We start from the raw sequence: 21,488 nt of genomic DNA on the forward strand, positions 1-21,488 counted from the left end.
CTGTTAACCAGCTGTAGATATTCTCAGAATAAATATTTGATCCAGACTAATTATTATTGTCTGAGGGGAAGGAAAAAAATCATCTCTCTGTTTGAGAAGGCTTCTGGTCACATTACTGAACTGGGATCACAGCAGGCCAGAGAGTCTTTTGAGGAGTGTGTTCTGCTCCTGAGGGTTCATGGCCTCGTAGGTATCCAGCTCCAGGGAGAAGGTGGCGTTGCCAGATGTCAGTGTTCGTAGAACGGTGGAATAACCCTTTACGTGGACACAAGTTTTTAAATCATAAATAATTCTCACTGGCAAATTAAACCCTCCAAAAAAGCAATCTGTTAACATTTGAGTGTCCTCTCACCATCATCTCAGCCAGGGGAACGGTTGCTAAGAGCACCTTGTTGTCATGACGGCTCTGGATGTCTCTGACCGTTCCTCGTCTTTGAGCCAAGTCTCCCAGCACCGAGCTGAGGTGGTCATCGTCAACAGTCACTTCTAACAACATGACTGGCTCGAGGACCTGTCCGCCCGCGAGCCGCAGGGCCTGCATCCAAAGAAATGCAACCACGGCTCAGCCTTATAGTTCCAGCACTAACCAATTAGAGCTTATCAATAACGCTTTTACCTTCAGCATGCAGCGAGACACGCAGGCAGACACCATGGCAGGTGATGTCCCAGGTTCTATGGTAACACGCTGCATCAGTGTAGACACACTCTGCAATGGGTAACCTAGCAGTGGACCTGAATGAAGGAGTTATTGCAATTAAGGGGGGAAATTCAGTAAAACAGATTAAAATGAAATTGTAATAAATATACAGCATATAATTAAAAAAAATTTTAACCAAAATAAGGGACGTTCCAGTGCTTTGTGTGTTTTAAGTCATGAAAATGATACTTCACAAAAGAAAAAATGAGTTTGGTCCATTTACCTTGAAGAAATGAGCTGTGCACTCCATTCTCCACTGCCTCTTTCATTTCTGCTGAAAGCTGTCCCTCTAATTCTTCCGTGAAAGCCAGTTCGCATGAACCACCCACTGAGGCGATATCCACAGGCCCGACAGCCAGCTCCACTGTTACGACATGTCTTCTCTCCCCTACTGTCCGGTCCAGCGTGTCTGCACCAAATTCATAAAAAGAATTTGATGGCTGCTGCGCCAAGCTGACGAAAACTGTTCCTCCAAATGTAACAAGTGAAAAGTGTTTGTACCTGAAGCCGAAGCCTCGTGGAGAATTGTCTCTCTGTAAGCAACCTGCAGCGGCCCGAGGTGAGTCTCAATGCCGTACTCTCTTCTGATTCGATCGTGGATGATCTCGATGTGCAGCTCTCCCATTCCGCATAAAATGGTCTGAGAACGGAGAGCGAAGGTGGTTTCAGTGACTCATTCTAGCACTGGACAAAGAAAGTCCCGGCTAATCCGATGCATTACCTGACCAGAGTCTGGATCAACTCGGACTTTGAGACTGGGGTCTTCTCTTTGGAGGCACTTGAGCACATGTTCAAGATCTTTCATGGTGAAAACAAATAAATGAATGAGTGAGTGAGTGAGCACGTAGTTGGTGAAGCACAGCTGCACACTAGCACATAATCGCCTCAAATAACTGACCGGCCTGTTTGGACATAGATGGCGGTTCTATGGTGCAGAAGAAGACGGGATCAGGGACCTCCACTCCTGACAGGATCACGCTGGCACACTCTCTGCTCCTCTTTCCCGCCTCGCTGTCATTTTGGGCTCGACGGGCCGCGGCTGCTGCTGACGCCTTCGATGACACAATAGTGTCTCCTGTAACTGTCTTAAATGAAAGGAGAAACCATAAGGAACATTTGAGGGTGGGGGGGAATCTTAATTTAAGCAAATATTGGAAATTTAGAGAAGCTCTACCTGCTTGAGTCCCACAGTAAGAGCAATATTTCCCACTGTCATGGAAGGGATTTCTACATGCTGGTCAGCAAATGGCACCAGCAGCCTGCTCATCCGCTCACTGCAAATATACAAGATTGGACATGCTGCGTTGTAATAATGACTCTGTGATGGAGTACGTCTGTGAAAGTGTGTTACACTGCAGCTGCTGTGGAGATCAGAGGTTCGAAACTGCATACGTGCTGTTCCTATTGATGTTGTGGAGCGCCGTCTGTGGTTTCAGAGTACCAGAGTAGATCCTAAGAAACACCAGAGGGCCGCGCTGCTTGTCGTGGAGAACCTTGAAGGCCAGTGCACACAGGTCGTCTTTGTACCACCGCCTGTGAGATGATAATGAACAGGGCTTAAGGGCCTCCGTGTATCAGTCTTGTTTGTCCAGCACATCCCACAGCCGCTCGATTGAATTTTCAGAATTTGGAGGCCAAGTCAACCATTCCTGATGCTAACATGACCATTGTTGGCCCTTTCAGAGGTTGACAGAGGTGAGCATGGAAACCCTGACGGGTCTGCGATTACGGATCCCCATATGCAACAAACTGGGACACACGGTGTATTTTGACGCCTCTCTTTCACCTTTCTACTGACCGCTGCAACTCGGGAACACCCCACAAGAGCTGCAGTTTAGGAGATGCTCTGACACAGTCGTCTAGCCATCACAATTTGGCCTTCGTCAGACTCGCTCAAATCCGTACGCTCTCCCATTTTTCCTGCTTCTAACGCATCAACTCTGAGAGCACAATGTTCACTTGCTTCCTAATATGTCCCACCAGCTAACAGAAGCCATGACGAAGAGATAATCAGTGCTATTCACAGCATCAACACCAAGCATTCTCTGTAGTTAGGTTTAGTTGTAATCTAGTCAACAGATGAAGAAACAATCGTTTCAGTAACAATTAATCATATCAAATTGAAAACAACAAAACAAAACAATCCTTCCAGCCTAATCTGATCGAAACTAGAGCAATGTGATCTAAAATGATAAGACTTAACTTGGTGTTATAACAGGTCTAGTCTAAGTTAGCAGTAAGCTGAAAGGTTCACTTACACCACATCATGGTGTCGTTCATTAGGAGCAGGCAGGTAGGCAGTGATGGCATCTAAAAGAGGCTGAACACCTTTGTTTCTCAAAGAGCTGCCACAGAGGACCGGTACACCTTTACGGGCCAGAGTAACTCGCCGCACGGCTTCTTGAAGCTGGAGATGTGTTCGACACTGATAAGTCTATATTCACAAGAACTAACAGCAGCACTGATGTACTTTAAAAGGTCATATTGGGGCACTACAATTTGCAAGACTTACTTTATAAGAGGGAATGGCATCGAAATTCTCGCTAAAATCGGTTAGCAACAGTTCTGCAAACTCATCGTCCAGATCAGCGACCTGTGATTTGAGAAAAGACGTGTAAACTGGAAGAAAAAAAATTGGAGGTACCTTTAGAAATGCTGGAAAACGTTACTCCAATCTGATCGTGTACCTGCTCAATTAAAGCTGTCCTTGCATCGCTGACCACCTGCAGGAGGTCTGGATCATCAGACCGGTCAAGAGCTTTGACTTCAAACACTCTGCCATCATCTCTCATAGATTTCATCTTCCACATCAGCTTCTGGCTGGTTAACAAGTCAACAACACCTGTGAAGTTCTTTCCACTGCCAACAGGAATCTATGACACAGGGGTTTGTAGACTGTGAAATATCGCTGTTAAATACTTGTGTGTTGTATTGTTGTACTAAAAGACACTGTGTTCAGTTCATCCAGTAAGTACATTTTGTTTTAAACCTGTTTTTGTGCTAGCCAAGTTTAGGATCACATTTAAGATCCTAGGCTTACATGCACACTGGTGCGGTGTTTTAACTGTGAAATATAAAATATATATATATGTATAAAGCTGCTGATGTGTAGATGTCAGTTGAGGCTGGAGACTCAAAACTATGTGTAAATAAAATCTGAAAAATAAAACAGAAAAACTTTTCAGGAACGTAAAGAGCTGTTGAAAATTTCTGATGACCTACCTGCAAGAGGACTGGATTGGCTTTCAATTTCTGCCTTATGCTCTCAATGCAGAAACTCAAGCTGAAAGAAAATAAAATGAAAGAGAGTCTCAATTTTAACACTGCAACAGAAAAGTAAAACAAAACTTGCATTAAGTGGGAAAACTTAAACTGAGTCACTCACTTCGCTGCAGGCTTGTCCATCTTATTGAGGAAACAAACACAGGGGATGTGGTGCTTCTCTGCTTGTCTCCACACGGTCAGAGTCTGAGCCTGTTGGCGTTTTCAAAGGAAAAAAACCCACAATGATCAGAGCCTGAAGCCAATTTTTAATGAAAAAAGGAAGGTGTTTGGAAAAGGGGAAATAACCTCAACGCCAGCCGACGCGTCGAACACTGCCACAGCCCCATCAAGCACACGAAGTGCCCGCTCCACCTCAAGCGTGAAGTCAACGTGTCCTGTAGTGACGCAGTCATTCAGTCATTTTTTTAATTTCTACTAGAAGTTGCCTTATTTCTTTATTCTTACCTGGTGTGTCTATGAGATTTATTCTATGACTTTTCCAGTCAAACGTTACTGCTGCTGACTGTATGGTGATGCCACGCTCTCGCTCTTGGGCCATAAAATCTGTCACTGTATCCCCATCGTCAACATCTAAAAACAACAGTGACATGAAATCAAATTGTTAAAAAAACATTTTAAAAAAAGAATCAGAGTCAGGTTTGGATAATTAAGAATTAGCATCACTGCTGCATGCTGTTTTCCTGCACACCTCCCAATGCCCTTGTGTAACCGGCATAGTAAAGCATCCTCTCTGTGGTTGTCGTCTTGCCTGCATCGATGTGGGCCATGATGCCGATGTTTCGGATTCTGTAGACACACGAATTGATGGGACTCTAAGAACACAGCAGAATCTGCCGGGTACTTTTTAATGCAGATGCAGAATGCAATTAAATTACTCACCTGGATACTTCAGGGTTGACGAGAGCCCGTAATGATTTGACATCATCTATGACAGGAACAGGAAGCACAATTATGAGGATTTCACTGCTGCCACATTAAAGTCTATCACTGACTAGTTTATCTGCAACTGACTGTTTTTGACTGTTGTATTACAGGAAAGAACAGCAAAGGCCTAGTTCGCTTTCTATTGATATTTTTACAAACGTACACCCAAGATTTCTGAACCAGTTGTTTTTTTTCCACATTCTGCAAAATAATTTAATTTATTTAAGAAGGTCTCAAGCTGGTATTTAACCAGCTTAAAAAACTACAGGCAGATGTTGTTTTATTACAAGAAACTCACAGACCTGTTACAGGTTTAAACGAACTTAAAACACCTGAGTTTCCTAATGTGTTTGCAGCTTGTTATAATTCTAGACAAAGAGGAGTAGCAATTTTAATACATAAAAATGTTAATTTTACAGTACTTGATACAGTTATGGATCCAGAGGGTAGATTTCTAATTATTAAACTATCAATATTGAACAAAAAACTATGTATTGTAAGTATATATGGTCCAAATGTTGATGAACCCTCATTCTTCCACGGATTTTTTAGTGCACTCTCTGAACACCTTGATTGCACACTCATTCTTGGAGGCGACCTCAACCTTGGACTAAATGAAGAAATGGATAGGCTCAACACAACAGGAACTCAGCGCAATTGGCAATCCACAAATATAATCAAACAGTATATGAGCGACTATGACCTTTGCGATGCATGGTGCTCCCTTCACCCCAACAGTAAGGAATATACTTTCTTCTCACATGTTCATCACTCCTACTCTCGTCTGGATTATTTTTTGGTCAGCAGCTCACTGCTGAGTGACATTTCAGACACTGAGATTCACCCTATAGCTGTCAGCGATCATGCTCCTGTATCTTTAACACAAATACACAAGAATAATACTACGCCAAGTAAAAACTGGAGATTTAACACATCACTACTTAAAGATGAAGACTTTATTAAATATTTTAAAAAGGAATGGACTTCATATTTAGACTTTAATGACACTCCCGGAACATCTGCTTCTGTTCTATGGGAAGCAGGAAAAGCTGTGATGAGAGGTAAAATAATTTCTTTCTCATCACACAAAAAGAAAGAAGAAAACAAAAATATTCAGGAATTAGAAAAAACCATCAAATCCTTAGAAGAAGCCTACGCGTTCCACCAAGATCAAGAAATAATGAACAAAATATGCAAAACAAAACTAGAATTAAATGAAATTATTAATAGAAAAACACAATTCCTTGTACAAAGACTTCGCTTGCAGAATTTTGAACACAGTAACAAACCAGGTCGATTTCTAGCAAACCAGTTAAAAATAAATAAAGAAAAAACAACTATATGTGCCACTAAAGATTTATCAGGGAACACAATATATGACCCTGGAAGAATAAACAAGATTTTTAGGGATTTCTATGAAACTTTATATTCACCACAAATAAACCCGTCTAAAAATGAAATTGATTTGTTTCTTGACAACGTAACTCTTCCAAAATTACTAGACAGTCAAGCAATGGCACTGGATTCGCCACTGACGCCAGGTGAACTCCAGGAAGCCCTGATAAGTATGCCCATTAATAAAGCTCCAGGTCCAGACGGCTTTCCTGCAGAATTCTACAAAGAATTCTGGACAATTTTGGCACCAGTATTCCATGGAATGTTGCAGGAAATCAAGAAAAATGGCAGACTACCACCAAATATGAATTCTGCCAACATTAGTCTCCTGCTAAAACCAGGCAAAGACCCTTTATTTCCCTCAAGTTATCGTCCAATATCCCTTATAAATGTAGACCTTAAAATAATCTGCAAAGCTCTCTCAAAGAGATTAGAGAAAATAACCCCCCTCTTAATTCATCCTGACCAAACTGGTTTCATAAAAGGTCGGCACTCCTCAACAAATACTCGTAGATTTCTTAATTTAATAGACTACTCATACAATAAAAACATTGAAACCATAATATTATCTCTAGATGCAGAAAAAGCATTTGACAGAGTTAACTGGAAATTTTTATTTGCAACTTTACACAAATTTGGTTTTGGAAACTCTTTCATAAATTGGATAAGAATATTATACAATTCCCCAACAGCTCGTATCAGAACAAATGACCAGACATCCTCCAGCTTTTGTCTCCTGAGGGGCACCAGACAGGGATGCCCACTCTCCCCTTCACTTTTTGCAATTTTTATCGAACCTCTAGCAGCAGCACTTAGACAGGCTACAACAATTAAGGGCATAAAATGTAATAACGTAGAACATAAAATCAGTCTCTATGCAGATGATGTGTTGCTTTTTCTGCAAAACTCACAAATCAACCTCTCTGAGGTAATTACTCTAATAAACTGGTTTTCAAGAGTTTCAGACTATTCAATTAACTGGCCAAAATCTACAGTTCTTCCCATTAACTGCTCCTTCCACAATTCATCTTCTGCCCCACTACAATCTGGAAATATTAAATATTTAGGTATTATTGTTTCTCCTAAGCTTTCAGACTTAATTAAATTAAACCACATCCCACTTCTAAAGAAAGTAGAAGGCGATCTGACTAGATGGAAATCTCTACCCATATCACTCATGGGAAGGGTCGCCACTATAAAAATGATGATCTTGCCAAAAATAAATTACTTATTTTTAATGATCCCTAACAAACCATCACAAGATTGGTTCAGATCTCTGGATTCACATATTTCTAAATTCCTTTGGAAAGATAAACCCCCGCGCATCAGCTTAAAAACGCTACAAAGAACCAAGGATAGAGGAGGACTAGATCTGCCTAATTTTCACCAATACTTCTTAGCCAACAGGCTTCAGTTCATCTCAGAATGGTTAAAATGTACCCTCTTAGATGAGCCCTGGCTAGATGTTGAACAGGCACTATGCAATGATCTAGAGATTTCAGACCTACCATTTATTAGCTCAAACATCAAAAGACATGAATGCTTTAAAAGCATCAACATCAGCTTTTCTCTGTCAGCATGGTGGGAGTTTCTAAAAATAACGGAGTCTTCATTAATCCCATGCAAACGTACACCTATCTGGAATAACCCTGACATATTACAAAACAATAATATGATTAATTTCCCAGAATGGAGTTGTAAAGGAATTAAATACTTAGAACATATGTTAGAGGGAACAGAATTTATTCCATTTGACAGACTAGTTACACAATATGGGATCAACAAGAAAAGATTTTTAGAATATCAACAAATTAAATCCATAGTAAAAAAGAAATTTAACCTCAGTCAAGTTGAATTACAAACACCACCAAGTGTGGTTCAATTTCTTACTCTTAAATCCCCCAAACTATTATCTAAAATATACAGAACACTTTCTAAAATAGATGAATCAATATCCCTTCCTATTGCAAAGTGGGAAGCAGATTTATCAGTCAGCTTAGACCAAAACGTCTGGTCTCAGATTTGCTTAAAAACCTTTAAATTTATTAAAAATCCCAATCTGCAATTAATACAATACAAAATACTGCATAGAGTGCACTATACAGGTCATCGAATGTTTAAGATGGGCTTTACATCCGCCAACAACTGCTCACACTGTCAAGGCAATACACCAGACAGTTACATCCACGCTCTTTGGTTCTGTCCACCAGTGCAGAAGTTTTGGCACGAGATATGTGAGGACTTATCAAAGTGTCTGAAATGTAAAATTCCAACCTCCCCTTTAGTATGCTTGTTGGGAAATTTGGATGATGTCACTACAGAAATTAATACAGTCCACATGGTTTTTATTGCCCTATGCATCGCCAAGAAAACGGTCCTCATGAACTGGAAAAATAAAAATAATCTTAATTCTAGCCAATACAGAAACTATCTAATAGATCACATTAGTCTCGATATAGCCTCTGCCACCACATTAGATCAATCCCTCTGGGCTCCTTTGATCGGCTCCATCACCTAGCGGGGGTGGGGGGTCGTGGTTTGGTCCCGCCTTGGCTATTGTGGTTGATGTGGAGGTTGGGATGGGCTTAGGGCACCTGGAGGACCCCTAGAGACGTTATCCCTGGAGGGCTTAACCCGGGGGTTGTGTTCATAACCTGGTTAGTGGCTCTGGTCGCTCTCAGAGGTTGTTCTCCTCGTGGCCGCGTGCAGCGGGGCTGGAGGATGGTCTGTGCTGGCGGACGTAGGTTACTGGCCTGGTGGCCTGGCTGCCCCTGAGTGGATCCGGGGCGGGCGTGGGGGTTTGGGGTTCGGGGGTGCTTCGCCTCCGTGCTGGGGCTCTGGCTGGGCCTTGGGGGCTTCGGTCCTCGTCGGTGTGTCGCCGAGGTTGTGGGCGGGTGGGTGCACGGGGGCTCAGCCCTGGCGCAGGGGGCCTCTTGTGCATCGGCCTAACCGGGGGGCTCTTGAACTGGCAGGGAGGTTGTTCCATCTTTGCAGGAGTCCACTCTGCAGGTGGGGGAGAGACATAGGAGAGGTGGAGAATAAACTTAACCTGGGTGTCTGTGTCTTGTGTAGTCTGGGAGATGATTGAATGTTGGGGTGGGTACAGTTTCCTCTGCGGTGGGGTAGAGTGGGCTGCCCCGGGTCCTGTGGGGCTTGGCGGTGTTGCTGCCGTAGGCCCCGGTCTGGATGGGCCTGGGCTCCCTTGCCTTGGTGGATACCAGAGGACGGGGGTGCATATTGGGGTCAGCGGGGGAGCTGGCCCTAGGGAGGGACACCCTCCCCTCCCTTCTTTTCCTCCCCATCCCCGGCTGCCTCCCTCTTCACGCTCCACCACACCCACCCACACAGGTAGGGCTTTGGGGTGCGGGTGTGTCACCAGGGTGCAGGGGAGACATTCCCGCCCCCTCTGTCCTCTTCTGGCCACCTGTGCCTCAATTTTATCTCACAACTTAGACATCCACATTACTTACACTCTCATAACACACACATATATATATATATATAGGGCCTTGAGGGTGGGCACGTTAACGGCGTCCAGTAGACGGTCTGTGTATTCAAACCTGCCTCTGGTGCCGGTGCCCACCTCTCAATTTTAAATCCATGTAGACATTGAGGGTTCTCGGGAGGGGCCGTGCTAACACCTGCTGCTCTCTGGCAGCAGCACCATGCTCTCCCTTGTTTTAAATACACTTTAGAGCAACACGCAGCAACACTACACTTGAGCGGGAGGAGGGAGGTATGGGGTCTTAACACACCCCTGTTCTCTGCTAGCCATCGGGGCGGGGGGGCTGGGAAGAGATGCTGGCTGTCCGATTGGCCTCCCTGCTGCTGCGGAGCCTGGGGCGGTCTGCTTGCCTCCACCCCGGAGGGAAGGGTAACATCTCTTGGGTCTGGGTGCCGTTTCCATCTCTGGGGGTGAGGATACCTGGACCCGGGATATAGAGTATGTTTGGGGAGTGTGATTGTGTGTACATGTCCATTTACGTTTATTCCTACGTTGGGTGAGTGCTGAGTGTTTGTATATGTGTGCATGAGGGTGGGAATGCATGTCTGTGTCTGTGTGTGCCTGTTTGTCTGTGTCTATATGTCAGGTCGGGTCTTAGACTTCACCTCTCTGGGAACTCCAAGGCCCTCCAAAGTGTGGAGGCCTATCTCCCCTCACCACACTCCCTGCCGGTGACTGATGCCCTCAGGGGTCGGTGCGTTGGTGGTTCTTGGTGTCCGGGGCTGGGCGCTCAGGTATGTACCAGCTCACTCCCGGTGACTACTTGGCGGGGCCTGGCGCCTGCTGCTCGGTCAGGCCTCTTCCGGGGCGCGGGGGGCCCTCGGGCCTCCGGCCTCTGTGCCTGCGGCTCGGTTCACTCTGGCACAGCTGGCTGCCGGCAGAGCCGGCGGGCACGCCGGTGCAGCCCCCTCTAGCTTCTGCCCGGTGGCTACTGGGTGACCCCTCATCTGGGGATCCTCAGCCCTTCCCATGAAGGTGGCACGGATGCCCCTCCGGTGGTCCTCCTTGGGCTCTTGCACTCTGGGGCCTCTGGATGTCTGGGGCCTGGATCTCCTCCATGCCTGCTTCATGCCCTGGGGGACGGGGCTATGACTCTCTACATCCTCTAGCAGACCATTACATGGGGAAACCATTTGAATACAAGCGCGCCGATCCACACAGGTGTGCACATGGGTGTTCACTATTCGTAGACTTAAATCACACCTTTCTTGGCTGCTACTTCAAAGCACATTGTGCGCTGTCTGTCCTGCGTGCTGCACAACAACATTCAATATTTAGTATTTACTGCTGTTTACACTTAGCTAGATTAATGCGATGGTGTTGTGTATAGTATGTTGCATTGTTTTGTTTTTTTTTTTTGCTTGTTTTCTATTCTTTTTCTCTCAACAGGTGATCCCGGAGATATTTTTTCTTCCCCCCTTTCTCACTGTCCCTCTCCCCTTCTGTTTTTCTTTTCCTTCCTCTTTCTTTCTCCCTTTCCTATCCCTCACTCATGTCTGTCCCGTCTGTAACAACTGAAAATAAAATAAATAATAAAAACAAAGGTCGATCAAATGGACCAATACGGCAATGCCATGATGATCCATTTGGCAAAATAAATCCATTGGGTATCCTTGTTGGTCTTCAGACAACAATTCTGACGGCTAAAGAACCAAATGGGACAGGCGGAAAAAAAAAAAAAAAAAAAAAAAGAAGGTCTCAAGCTATTTTTAAATTCAGAGCAGTAATTAAGTTTAACAATCTAAAACTAAAACACACACAATGACAGGTGTTTGTACTTCATATGAAAATATATCTTAAATATATCACAAATCTTCACCTAACCAATTAATCCAATAAGAGAACTTACCTGGAAGAAGGCTGTAATGTCTCTTTACGTGACAGCTTAGTCTACATCTGCAGCACTGCAGCCCCGCAGCGAATAAACGCCTCCCCTGTGGACCAAAACCAGGTTATCAAATCATAAGAGTTCATATATCTAATCACTGGCAGTACTGATTATTTTGGGGGGTGGGAAAAAATTATATCTCACCCGAATCATCCTGCTAAAGGTCTGCAATCCCCTGAGAGACATTTTTAATATCTGCTTATTATCCGAGCTGCCTTTTCTTCAGAGTCAGAGAAGACTTGAGCGATACTGGAGGAACATTAGACAGAAGAGGACTGAACGAAGCGATGTCAGCCGACTCTTTACGGATGCAGCACAACATTTAAAACAGGAGAGCCGGGAAGACTGTCGTTCTAATCAGCACATTACTGAACTTTACCCAAAACCGAAAGAAGCCCTACATAGATGAAAAAATATACCTCTCAAAAAAAAGTCACGCTTGGTACACGTCAAAATGCATCCCCGGGACACCTTAGAGATCATAACATAGTTCCGGATATCAAATCAATTCTATTTCCGTCCATATTTGCGGCTGTAGCTCATTTAATATAGTCTCATAATTTACAATAGCATTTTTGTAAGTTTTTCTATTCGCAGGTTGTATAGTAAACCTTTTCCGTCCGTGTGTTACATTAAACTGAGGCCGGTCAGTTGAAACGAACGGACAAGTGGTTACAGAACGATGACGTCCTTCCTCTAAGTATCGGCTCCGGGGAAAACAACATCAGAAGGACCCCAGCCTGAAGCAAAAAACACCGAAACTTTTCGTCTTTACCAACTGTTAGCATCTACGACACGTTCATCGTAACACGTAACTCCGCGCACACAAAATGGTAAGAAATCAAATCGTTTAAAATACACTAATTAGCTTTTATCAGGGAGTTTAACGCGTTAGCATGTCGTGCTAGCGTCAGCTTTGGATTACATGTGGCTGAGGGACGCGCTCCGCTGCTCTGAACAGCACTGTGATTCTTACTGTGTCAAAACATTTTGATATTACTTAACCTAGTGCGTTATATTCCCTCTAATGTTAAAGTTAAGAACATTTTCGGGTATTTAGCTATGGAAGAGCTATGCTATGTTAGGTGAAGCTAAAGGCCATTTCGCTCTGTTTTTGTAGAGCTTTTGTATTTTAGACAGTGAAGCTGACTGAAATTAATCTGAACTGTCTCTTATGCGTTTCTGTGTTGAAATAATCTCCCATTGTTGTTTTACATCTGGAAAAACCTGCCTGTTATGTGTAAAACAAATTCATAATTTAGCATTTAATACGCCAAATTTGTAAAAGAAATCTCCACAAGTGAGATGGTCCGAAAAAGTAAACGTTACATGTAAACAATCAGTTACGAAAGTGGGTTTTTTTTATTACCCTTCTCGTCCTTTTCTTACATTTTCTTTGATCTAATATTTGATGAACATATTTAATTAAATTTCAAGTAGATCTAAGCTTCTTAATGTAAATTAAATAACTTCACAGCCCGACGTAGTGTTTTGGAGGTTTAAGTTAAATGAAACTTTTGTGCTGTGATGAAACCATTAAGGTTTGAATTTTTGTTGGCATTTCTGTTTCTGCCATCTGAACCAGTGCTGTCACAGAGTCAGCTGTTTACAACTTATTTAAATCATTAATTTTGAAAAATATTGTTGACCTCCATGATCAGAGGTGTGTGGGACAACATCTCCAGCCTGCTGCCCTTTAATCAGAATCTGTGAAAACACACACTCATTTTGACAATATGTGCTAACCTATTTATTTTTGTTGTTGTTTTGTTGCTAACCTTGTGCTTTCTACATCTCATTTTTGGTGGGGTGGTTCAGAGAGCTGTAGAAACACCAGCAGACTGCTCTGCTTTCATTGAGAAACTCAGCTCAGCAGTAAATTCAGATGTGCCTGCTTCACAGCCTCTAGTACTCTTTATAGATTTATTTATTTATTTATTTATTTTAGAATTAGACGGTTGGTGGAGTTAAATCGCTGAACAGGCTGTTATCAGTAGTGCTGGAGCTACGGTATACTGAATCCTGTGCAGTAGATTTTACTTGAAATTGCAAAGAGAAGCCATGCTCTTATTATTTGTTTTAATTGGGTTCAATTGATTTTCATGATTGTTTTGTTTCTCTTGTAGCCCCAGAACGAGCACATTGAGTTACACCGCAAGCGGCATGGATACCGTTTGGATCACCATGAAAGGAAAAGGAAGAAGGAGAGCCGTGAGGCCCACGAGCGGTCTCACAAAGCCAAGAAGATGATAGGTTTGAAGGCCAAATTATACCACAAACAGAGACACGCAGAGAAGATCCAGATGAAGAAGACGTGAGTTTAAAAAAAAAAAAAAAGAAAGTCAAATACAAAAATACAAATTCCATAAACATCCAAATATCTAATGTGTCTTTGCAGCATCAAAATGCACGAACAGAGAAAGACAAAGCAGAAGAACGATGATAAGACCCCCGAGGGAGCAGTGCCAGCCTACCTGCTGGACAGAGAGGGACAGTCTCGTGCCAAAGTTCTCTCCAACATGATTAAACAGAAGAGGAAAGAGAAGGCCGTAAGTGTCGGCAAATATCTGCTCATCAGCTGCAGCTTTTCTAGTTTGTTTTTTCAGGGCCATCTTTCATTTTGCGATGTGTGATGTGTGGAAATATTGTCACTGTTTGTAAACTCCACCTTGATAAATTTCTGTAGGGCAAATGGGAAGTGCCTCTGCCCAAGGTGCGCGCACAAGGAGAGACAGAGGTGCTTAAAGTTATCAGAACCGGAAAGAGACAAAAGAAAGCCTGGAAGAGGATGGTCACAAAAGTTTGCTTTGTGGGCGACGGCTTTACCCGTAAACCTCCAAAGTATGAACGTTTCATCAGACCGACGGTAAGATGGAAGCAGATGACAGACTAAAATGTTTGCACGTGTTACACATTATATTCTGCACTTGAAGGAAACACCTTTCCTTCACATGCTCATTGTTTATTGCCATTTTTCTGTTCTGCTTTCAGGGTTTGCGATTTAAGAAGGCTCACGTCACACACCCAGAGCTGAAAGCAACGTTCTGTCTTCCAATCCTGGGAGTGAAGAAGAACCCTTCCTCACCCCTCTACACCTCTCTAGGAGTCATCACAAAAGGAACAGTTATAGAAGTGAATGTCAGTGAGCTGGGCCTGGTAACACAAGGAGGAAAAGTTATCTGGGGTGAGTCTTTAAACTCAGCTCATTTACATATGCTGCAACAGTCCCATCACTCACCAGTCTTGGTAAATGATGACAAAATATCAGTGTTGACAAATGGTTACATATTCTTGGATGAGTGCAGCGGTGTGTATATTTACTGTATTTCAGGCTACAAATGGTGGAAAAGGGCTAAATATTTAAATGTCATCTATTTCACTCCTTAGGTAAATATGCTCAGGTGACAAATAACCCAGAGAATGACGGCTGCATTAATGCAGTTCTGCTGGTATAAGACTTTGGACCTGCCTTCTGACCGTGCCTGGTAGCTGTTGTGTATCCACCTAAATATGCAACAAGCAATGAAATCTGCAGACTCGTGAAGATTTTGGTGCTGAGCTTGGTAACATTGTTTGTAACAAAAAAGACACTCTGAGGGGAAAAAGTGTGGCAATTACGGTGTTAAATTTAATAAATAAACTTGAAATGACACCAGATCCTTTTTGACTCTTGCATACTTGTGTGCACACATGAAAAATAGTAAAGTAGTCATGATGTTTTCCACTGCGCAAACAGTGAATACTGGTTGTTGCTGATAATATTGAGGGTTCGGATACTCTGTTTAACAAAGGAGGACTGTGTGGGATCCTGACGGGCTAAACTGTTACATAAAGCCAGATCACAGCTATAATCAGACATATGAGTGCCATGTTTTCATGACGCTTTAACGTCTTACAAACTGCTTTGTTTACAGCAGTGTATGGTAGATAATAATTAAGCACTAGCAACAGGATCCCTTTGCTGTTGAAAAGCATCATAGAAACATGAGGATGTCCTTCTTTTGCATTAACATCTCTTTGGACCTCATATTGAGAGCTCCAGCTAGAAGATACCAAATGCAAATTCAGTGTATAGAATCAATTCCATAAATGTAATGGAAAAACAAAGGGACAGGCTTTACCGGAATATATAAACTGCCTGTCAGTCAGTTGTCCTGTTGCTTTTGGGCCTCTGGAAATGCGAGACCTTGTAGAAAAATGGCTGAAATTCTAGAACAGCAATACTTCTGTAAAATCCCTTGAATTCAAGTTAAAGGTCAGCACTTCAGTTTTCACATTGATTGATTGATTTAAAACCTGTTGTGGTGGTGTAGAGACTGAGATAAGAACCCAAAATTGTATTTTGAGAATAAAGTTGTTTGACTTGAAAAAACACTGCTAATCTCCACATTTCAACTTTATTCTCAGATAAATCAAACTATACTGTTTTATCCTGAAATAAAGCAATGCCCATAAATAAAGATTAATTTCAAAACTCACTATTAGTCTGTCTCTAGTACACAAAATGGGACACATATACTTTGAACTCTGAAATTTTGTAAGTCTGTTGCAATATAAAGTTGCACATATGCATCATAAAGCTTAGTTAATATTCCTCAAACTGTTGACATCATACTTTACTTTTGCTGTGCTTAATTCTTTCAATAAAACAATGATTTTTGCTCTGTAATATGCTTTTAGCTTCACATTTTACTAGACTTTATATTGGCACAAGAGCAAGGTCTTACTGCAATGTATATCACGTTGCGCTTCTCTTTATTTCAGGTTCACTCATTTAGACTTTGCACAGTCAGGTTTTGCAAGTTGTTTGATTATTACGCAACTCATGGCCTAGACCCCCTGCTTTAAAAAGTCAAACTGCTTTCATTAAGGAATGACGACTTCATAAAGACCTTGCAAGTAGACGGCTTAACCACTAACGTTTTTTCTTTTTTAATGAGTACTGTGACAATTAACATTTAGCTATTTTAATTGGTTTCTGCATGGCTTTCAGATACTCCTTATACAATCTGTATACCACTGTGTCCTGCTATGTGCCTATGTTCTAACCAAATGTGGAAGAAAAAAAAACAGTCCCACAAAGAAAACTGGATATTTTATTTGTGCATTGCTACTCTGGTGGCATTTACAGCCAAGAAGCTTGGTAAGGTAAGTTTCCATAAGCACCAATTATCTCAGAGTCAGAGGGAGCCATAAACAGCTGTGCAGAATATGAAAAAGATCCTTGAAATGCTTTCAAAACCCAATAAAGTGTCAGATTTGGGGGAACCAGCAGATCATTTCTTCCTGTGGAAAGTACCACGATAACACAAGTGTATGCTTTCATGCTCCCTGCTCTTCCTTTCATCTTTCCCAGACAGTATTGTGCTATGAGGGGAATCATTTTTTACTTTCTTTAAATCAAAATAAGATAACCAGTCACATACAACCACATATTTGAATGATAAAAAAAAACCCAAAACAATAATAATAAAAATCCAGAGTTTACGCAGGGCCCAATTGCAGCTCCAGTGATGCAAAAAAAAAAGTCTGTGGTGTCCTTTCAAGTAGGATTATATTCATGCATTACAAACATATTCATAATATATTATCATATATAATATATTTGCAATGAATCACATGAAGCTAATTTAAGACATTAACAGTAGCACACATGTTTTGCAAATGTTAATTTTAATATGACACGTAAAACTATTCTGCGTCATTACTTTTCGGACTGCACAGTAATCCTTTTCTATAACAGCTTCACTGTGATGATCTCACCTACAAAGTCCTCCCTTGACTTAACTGAATTACATGTACAGTGGACCAGTGGGTAAAAAAAACAAAAAAAACCTAACTTTAAAAGTACTAAAAAGAATTTAAAATTAAGTAGTAAGGCAGGTGTTTTCCAGTAATCTATATGGATGCATTGCACATTCATAAAAACAAATGCACCACAGTGACAGTTTCACTGACTGAAGGACACCCTTAATAACCAAGAAGCTCTCAGGAAAAACTCTCTTTGAGATTCTTGCGACATAAAAGCAGACATCAAGCTCCTTGATCAGTTGCAATGGAAAGTATTTCATTCTTATTAATGTTTCATTCAGCTGGCACAGCGCTCTTCATCAGCCCTTCATTTAGTGCGAGTGAAATGTAACACTACAGAAGGCCTCCTGATATCATCTCCATGACCACAAGGCCAGACACAGAAACCGTCACAAAGACCTCTTCAGTCAGCTCTTTAGTCTTTTGGCTGAGTGTTTTCCTCGGGGGAAAAAAAGTGCACATAGTGACCAAGCCTGGTATCCATCAGATGCTGACATTATGTGTAGTAGTCCAACTTGCTCTCTATCGTCTTGCAGCCTTTCACAGAGAAAACCCTCTCAGATTTGGGAAAATACACTAAATCTCTGGCCACCATGTCTGCCACGTCCTGGTCTGGCTTGATGTCTCTGGCTTTCATCTCGGCCATGGCGCACTGGACGACGTGTCGGTACTCCAGAGGCAAGAAAGGGACGAAGAAGTCCACCAGGTTCTTGTCTATCAAATTCGTACGATAAAAGCCACCTGGAACAAAGATTTCCATGTGGAGCAGTTACTCATTTATAAAGGATAATGGCACAAATATTAGTGTCGTTTACACTCACTTTGGTTGTTGTTGAACACTGACAGAGAGAGCGATGTTTCCAGGTCTTTGAGCTCAATCTCTTCTCGATCTCGCCCTTGTTTCCAGAAATCTAACGCCGTCTGTATAATGCTCTCCCCTCCAGCATTGCTATGAAAAAGATTAGAAACATAAGATTTAGCGTTCAACTGTCTGTTATCACTCACAGCCTTTATACCTTTATTTACTTCATTGTTGAGAATAAGTATAGCACACTCCTTATACTGCTAGGAATTGTTTTTTGTGGACAGCACTGCTCACATTCGGTTGATTTAATAACAACAATAAGACAATAAGAGCCCATTAGCCATTACCATCTCAAAAACTTCTTTCCAAATGTGTTTTTGAGGAGTAGGAGCATTGCTGTTCACATGCACTGTGCAACACCCACACAGATACGGAACCTGCTTAAAGTGACTTAGTCCTGTGGAAATGCTTTCAGCTTTTCACCTGAGAAAGATGAAGATTGATTTGCGGTAAGAAACCCCATCCAGCTTGACATAGTAGTCCAGGTAGGGCTTGATGCTGTCGATCAAGCCCGGATGCATCTTGTCCATCTCGTCAAAAATGAACATGGAGCGTTCGCAGTTTGTGACGTTGCCTTTGATCCACTGCTGTAACTGAGACTGAGGAGAGAGAGGCAACAGAATAACTCGGACCAAACAGAGCAAGACCACTGGGTTTCAATCAAAAGCTAAATGTGTGGCTCTCCATACCTTATAGGTTGCATTTTGACTTTGATGTGGAAAGTGAAGTGTGGATGTGAACACGTGAACGAAGCTGCTGTCCATTCCCTCCTTGTAAATGTTTTCAGCAATCAGCTTACTGACAAAGTTCTTCCCTGTGCCCGTCCATCCGTGCAGGGAGAGCACCAGGGGCTTCTTCGGGTTCTCATTGCTCATGAATCCACTCACAGCTTTTAAGATGATGCGTGAAGCGATGTGCTGCCCAAAGAGTTTAGTATCCAGGTCATTTCGGAGACCTACACAGCAGAATGTCAAAGGAATTAACGGCTAAATGTATGAGTCTAAAACAATTTTCTTGTATTCCTTAGCCACAGCAGTAGGGTGGCTAAAAGTCTCACCTTCTTCATTATCATAAACCATTTATAGGTTCATATAGTTAGGGGAAAGATATATCAACAAATACCTGACAGGACAGTACAAACTTTGTGCGCAAGAAAGAGTAACTGATCAAATGGTTAAAAATTAGAAGAGATAAAAATTTAAATAAATACTTAAAAAAAAATAATTAATTAAGTGCACTGACAGCTTGGGTAACCTCCAATCCTCCATTGGATAAGCTGTGAAGACGGATGGATAATTAAATTTGTATTATGGCCATAAAAGATCTGAATCAAACTCCAGCTGCAACTAGGTTTATGGTTCATGTGACCAAAGTACTTTAAGCTGCTCCCAGATCCTCATGCTGACCAGCTTGGAGGATAAAAAATGGCTAACGTCGTGCCTTTTAGAAGAACTTCATTTAGAACACCCTCTTAATCATACACTGCACGCAGACGAGGTGAGCAGTTAAGACTACCTCGAACAGTAGTGTCAAACATAAGCAAACATTTCCATAATTTTACAGGCTGATAAAAAGTTAATGTAAACATTCACAGCACATTTATACACATCTACAGTTAGCTCCTTCAGTCCTTTCACATTTAAAGAGGCAGCAGTGGCGGTCTTTGGCTTAGATCAGGTTACCCGATGGGTCTACACAATGTTCACTGCTGAAAGGTGATCTAAAAGTCTTTTACTCTGATAGTTAGCTTTCAGTTTCGAGGGTTAAAATAAGCCACACCGATAGCACTGTAACGTCGGCGCCGTACGATAACGTAAATAATTAACGTTACAGCTGCCTGCACTTTTAATCGAGGTCAAACAAACCATGTGCACAGAGCTATTATGTTTACACTGCACGGGGCACCTGCTCACCTGTCGCATTGAAGGCGATCCATTTGGAATCGCAGCTTTCGCGAAAGTAATTGTAGATAGTCCGCCCTAGAGTCGCGCCTATACCGATAACCACCGTTGTTGTGATCGGATCAAATGCGTTAACTAGCACGCCGACAGTCAAAAAAATATGCAAAAGAACATATACGTGTCTCGCTCTCATCGTTAAAACTAACTAATTTCGGATATGAGTCGTTTTCTGTGGCAAAATAGTCATAGCACCACGATGATACCGCGCTAAACATGTAAACCAACTAGCTTCTTGCTCTACAACGCGGAACTTCCTTATTCGTCAAGAACACGTGACAAATGCGTCGCTCTACGCTCATCAGGCAAAACAATGTTTATCAAGTTTAAAGATGCAAAAAGACAAGAAAAGAAGAGACGAGCAAAAAAGAAAAGCACTATACATGTTTATACCAATAAACTAGTCGTATCGCTAGCTTATCATGTAGCACATCCCCCGCTCAACTAACGTTAAAGCGGCAGTTAGCGACAGTTCGGGTGTTGTTTGTGTGCAGTTCAGAATAGGTTCAGGTGTGTTTGGTGGGTATGCTACCTGTCTTGTTGAAAGAAATCCACTCTGGTCGGCAGCACTCGTGGAAATAGTAAAAAATGTTCTGATACCTAGCTAAAATACCGGTGAGAGCCGCAGCCATCCCGACAGCTATGGTGGTGCTAATGGGCTCTATCGCCTGCGTCGTGCCGGAGCACACCAGCATCCACAGCAGCAGGATGTGCCGCGTACTCGGCTTCATTTCTCACAAATGTCACCGCTTCATAAAACAGAGTAGGAAAAAGACAAAAGCAGGGAGCCTGTGAGCGGAGTGAGTGAACTCGATACAGTCAGCTGGCGAAGGTGGCGCTGCGGTTGTCATGGGTCCAAAGGTGAGGTTGCGTCTTCTTCTCCTTATCTATTTTCGGTAGGATTGACAATTCGCGCGTAACGTCTGCCTCTCCCAGGTCCGGATGTTGCAGTCAGTGGCTGTGTCCCATTTCAGGGTCTGCACGCTTGAAGTACGCGCACTACGCGTACTACGTACGGTGCGTACTATGAGTACGAGAAGTGTGGAAATTCTTTTGGCATGGGCGCTGATTTACAAACACAATTTCTCTCCACAAAACTGTTTTATTTGGAATAACTGCAATATTATTTATAAAAATAAAACTTTTAAATAACTGGTTTA

General features: G+C 42.4%; 3 protein-coding genes across 4 annotated transcripts; 1 reads left to right on the top strand and 2 right to left on the bottom strand.

Moving 5' to 3' along the window:
• Positions 1-9: 9 nt before the first annotated feature.
• On the bottom strand, positions 10-12,256 carry gfm2 (GTP dependent ribosome recycling factor mitochondrial 2). Its single transcript, XM_085167124.1, has 20 exons — positions 11,839-12,256; positions 11,656-11,740; positions 4,862-4,907; positions 4,671-4,768; positions 4,427-4,552; positions 4,268-4,356; positions 4,083-4,171; positions 3,920-3,980; positions 3,385-3,570; positions 3,210-3,290; positions 2,956-3,104; positions 2,090-2,230; positions 1,872-1,971; positions 1,596-1,782; positions 1,419-1,495; positions 1,199-1,337; positions 921-1,106; positions 617-732; positions 353-535; positions 10-255 (listed from the first exon to the last, which is right to left on the bottom strand). Exons 1-20 carry the CDS (start codon positions 11,878-11,880, stop codon positions 127-129), a joined length of 2,310 nt encoding a protein of 769 aa, XP_085023250.1. The 5' UTR covers positions 11,881-12,256; the 3' UTR covers positions 10-126.
• A 118-nt stretch (positions 12,257-12,374) lies between these two features.
• nsa2 (NSA2 ribosome biogenesis homolog (S. cerevisiae)) lies at positions 12,375-15,351 on the top strand. Its single transcript, XM_085167129.1, has 6 exons — positions 12,375-12,527; positions 13,821-14,008; positions 14,093-14,243; positions 14,381-14,560; positions 14,686-14,878; positions 15,082-15,351. The coding sequence occupies exons 1-6, from the start codon at positions 12,525-12,527 to the stop codon at positions 15,147-15,149; spliced, it is 783 nt and encodes a 260-aa protein (XP_085023255.1). The 5' UTR covers positions 12,375-12,524; the 3' UTR covers positions 15,150-15,351.
• A 1,426-nt stretch (positions 15,352-16,777) lies between these two features.
• tor1 (torsin family 1) lies at positions 16,778-21,241 on the bottom strand. Of its 2 annotated transcripts, none has more exons than XM_085167127.1 (5): positions 20,861-21,241; positions 19,060-19,325; positions 18,794-18,969; positions 18,327-18,454; positions 16,778-18,246 (listed from the first exon to the last, which is right to left on the bottom strand). In XM_085167127.1, the coding sequence occupies exons 1-5, from the start codon at positions 21,057-21,059 to the stop codon at positions 18,002-18,004; spliced, it is 1,014 nt and encodes a 337-aa protein (XP_085023253.1). In that variant the 5' UTR covers positions 21,060-21,241; the 3' UTR covers positions 16,778-18,001. The 2 variants fall into 2 exon arrangements, with proteins under 2 accessions (XP_085023253.1, XP_085023254.1); XM_085167128.1 differs by lacking the exon at positions 20,861-21,241 and adding an exon at positions 20,284-20,807.
• Between the last annotated feature and the right edge of the window lie 247 nt (positions 21,242-21,488).

The sequence above is a fragment of the Neolamprologus multifasciatus genome, chromosome 7 (assembly GCF_963576455.1).
Source record: "Neolamprologus multifasciatus chromosome 7, fNeoMul1.2, whole genome shotgun sequence".
NCBI lineage: Eukaryota > Metazoa > Chordata > Actinopteri > Cichliformes > Cichlidae > Neolamprologus > Neolamprologus multifasciatus.

Bases quoted from the DNA above. Each gene is read 5' to 3' on its own strand.
- gfm2 (XM_085167124.1), bottom strand. From the start codon at position 11,880: ATGTCTCTCAGGGGATTGCAGACCTTTAGCAGGATGATTCGG. The intron at 3,981-4,082 runs GTGAGTGACTCA...ATTTTCTTTCAG, and splicing joins ATGGACAAGCCTGCAGCGAA to CTTGAGTTTCTGCATTGAGA. The intron at 1,338-1,418 runs GTAATGCATCGG...CTCCGTTCTCAG, and splicing joins TTGATCCAGACTCTGGTCAG to ACCATTTTATGCGGAATGGG.
- nsa2 (XM_085167129.1), top strand. The intron at 14,244-14,380 runs GTAAGTGTCGGC...AAATTTCTGTAG, and splicing joins AGAAGAGGAAAGAGAAGGCC to GGCAAATGGGAAGTGCCTCT. The intron at 14,879-15,081 runs GTGAGTCTTTAA...TTCACTCCTTAG, and splicing joins AGGAGGAAAAGTTATCTGGG to GTAAATATGCTCAGGTGACA.
- tor1 (XM_085167127.1), bottom strand. From the start codon at position 21,059: ATGAAGCCGAGTACGCGGCACATCCTGCTGCTGTGGATGCTGGTGTGC. The intron at 19,326-20,860 runs GTAGCATACCCA...TCTGCTGTGTAG, and splicing joins GATTTCTTTCAACAAGACAG to GTCTCCGAAATGACCTGGAT. The intron at 18,970-19,059 runs GTATGGAGAGCC...CTCTCTCCTCAG, and splicing joins GTCAAAATGCAACCTATAAG to TCTCAGTTACAGCAGTGGAT.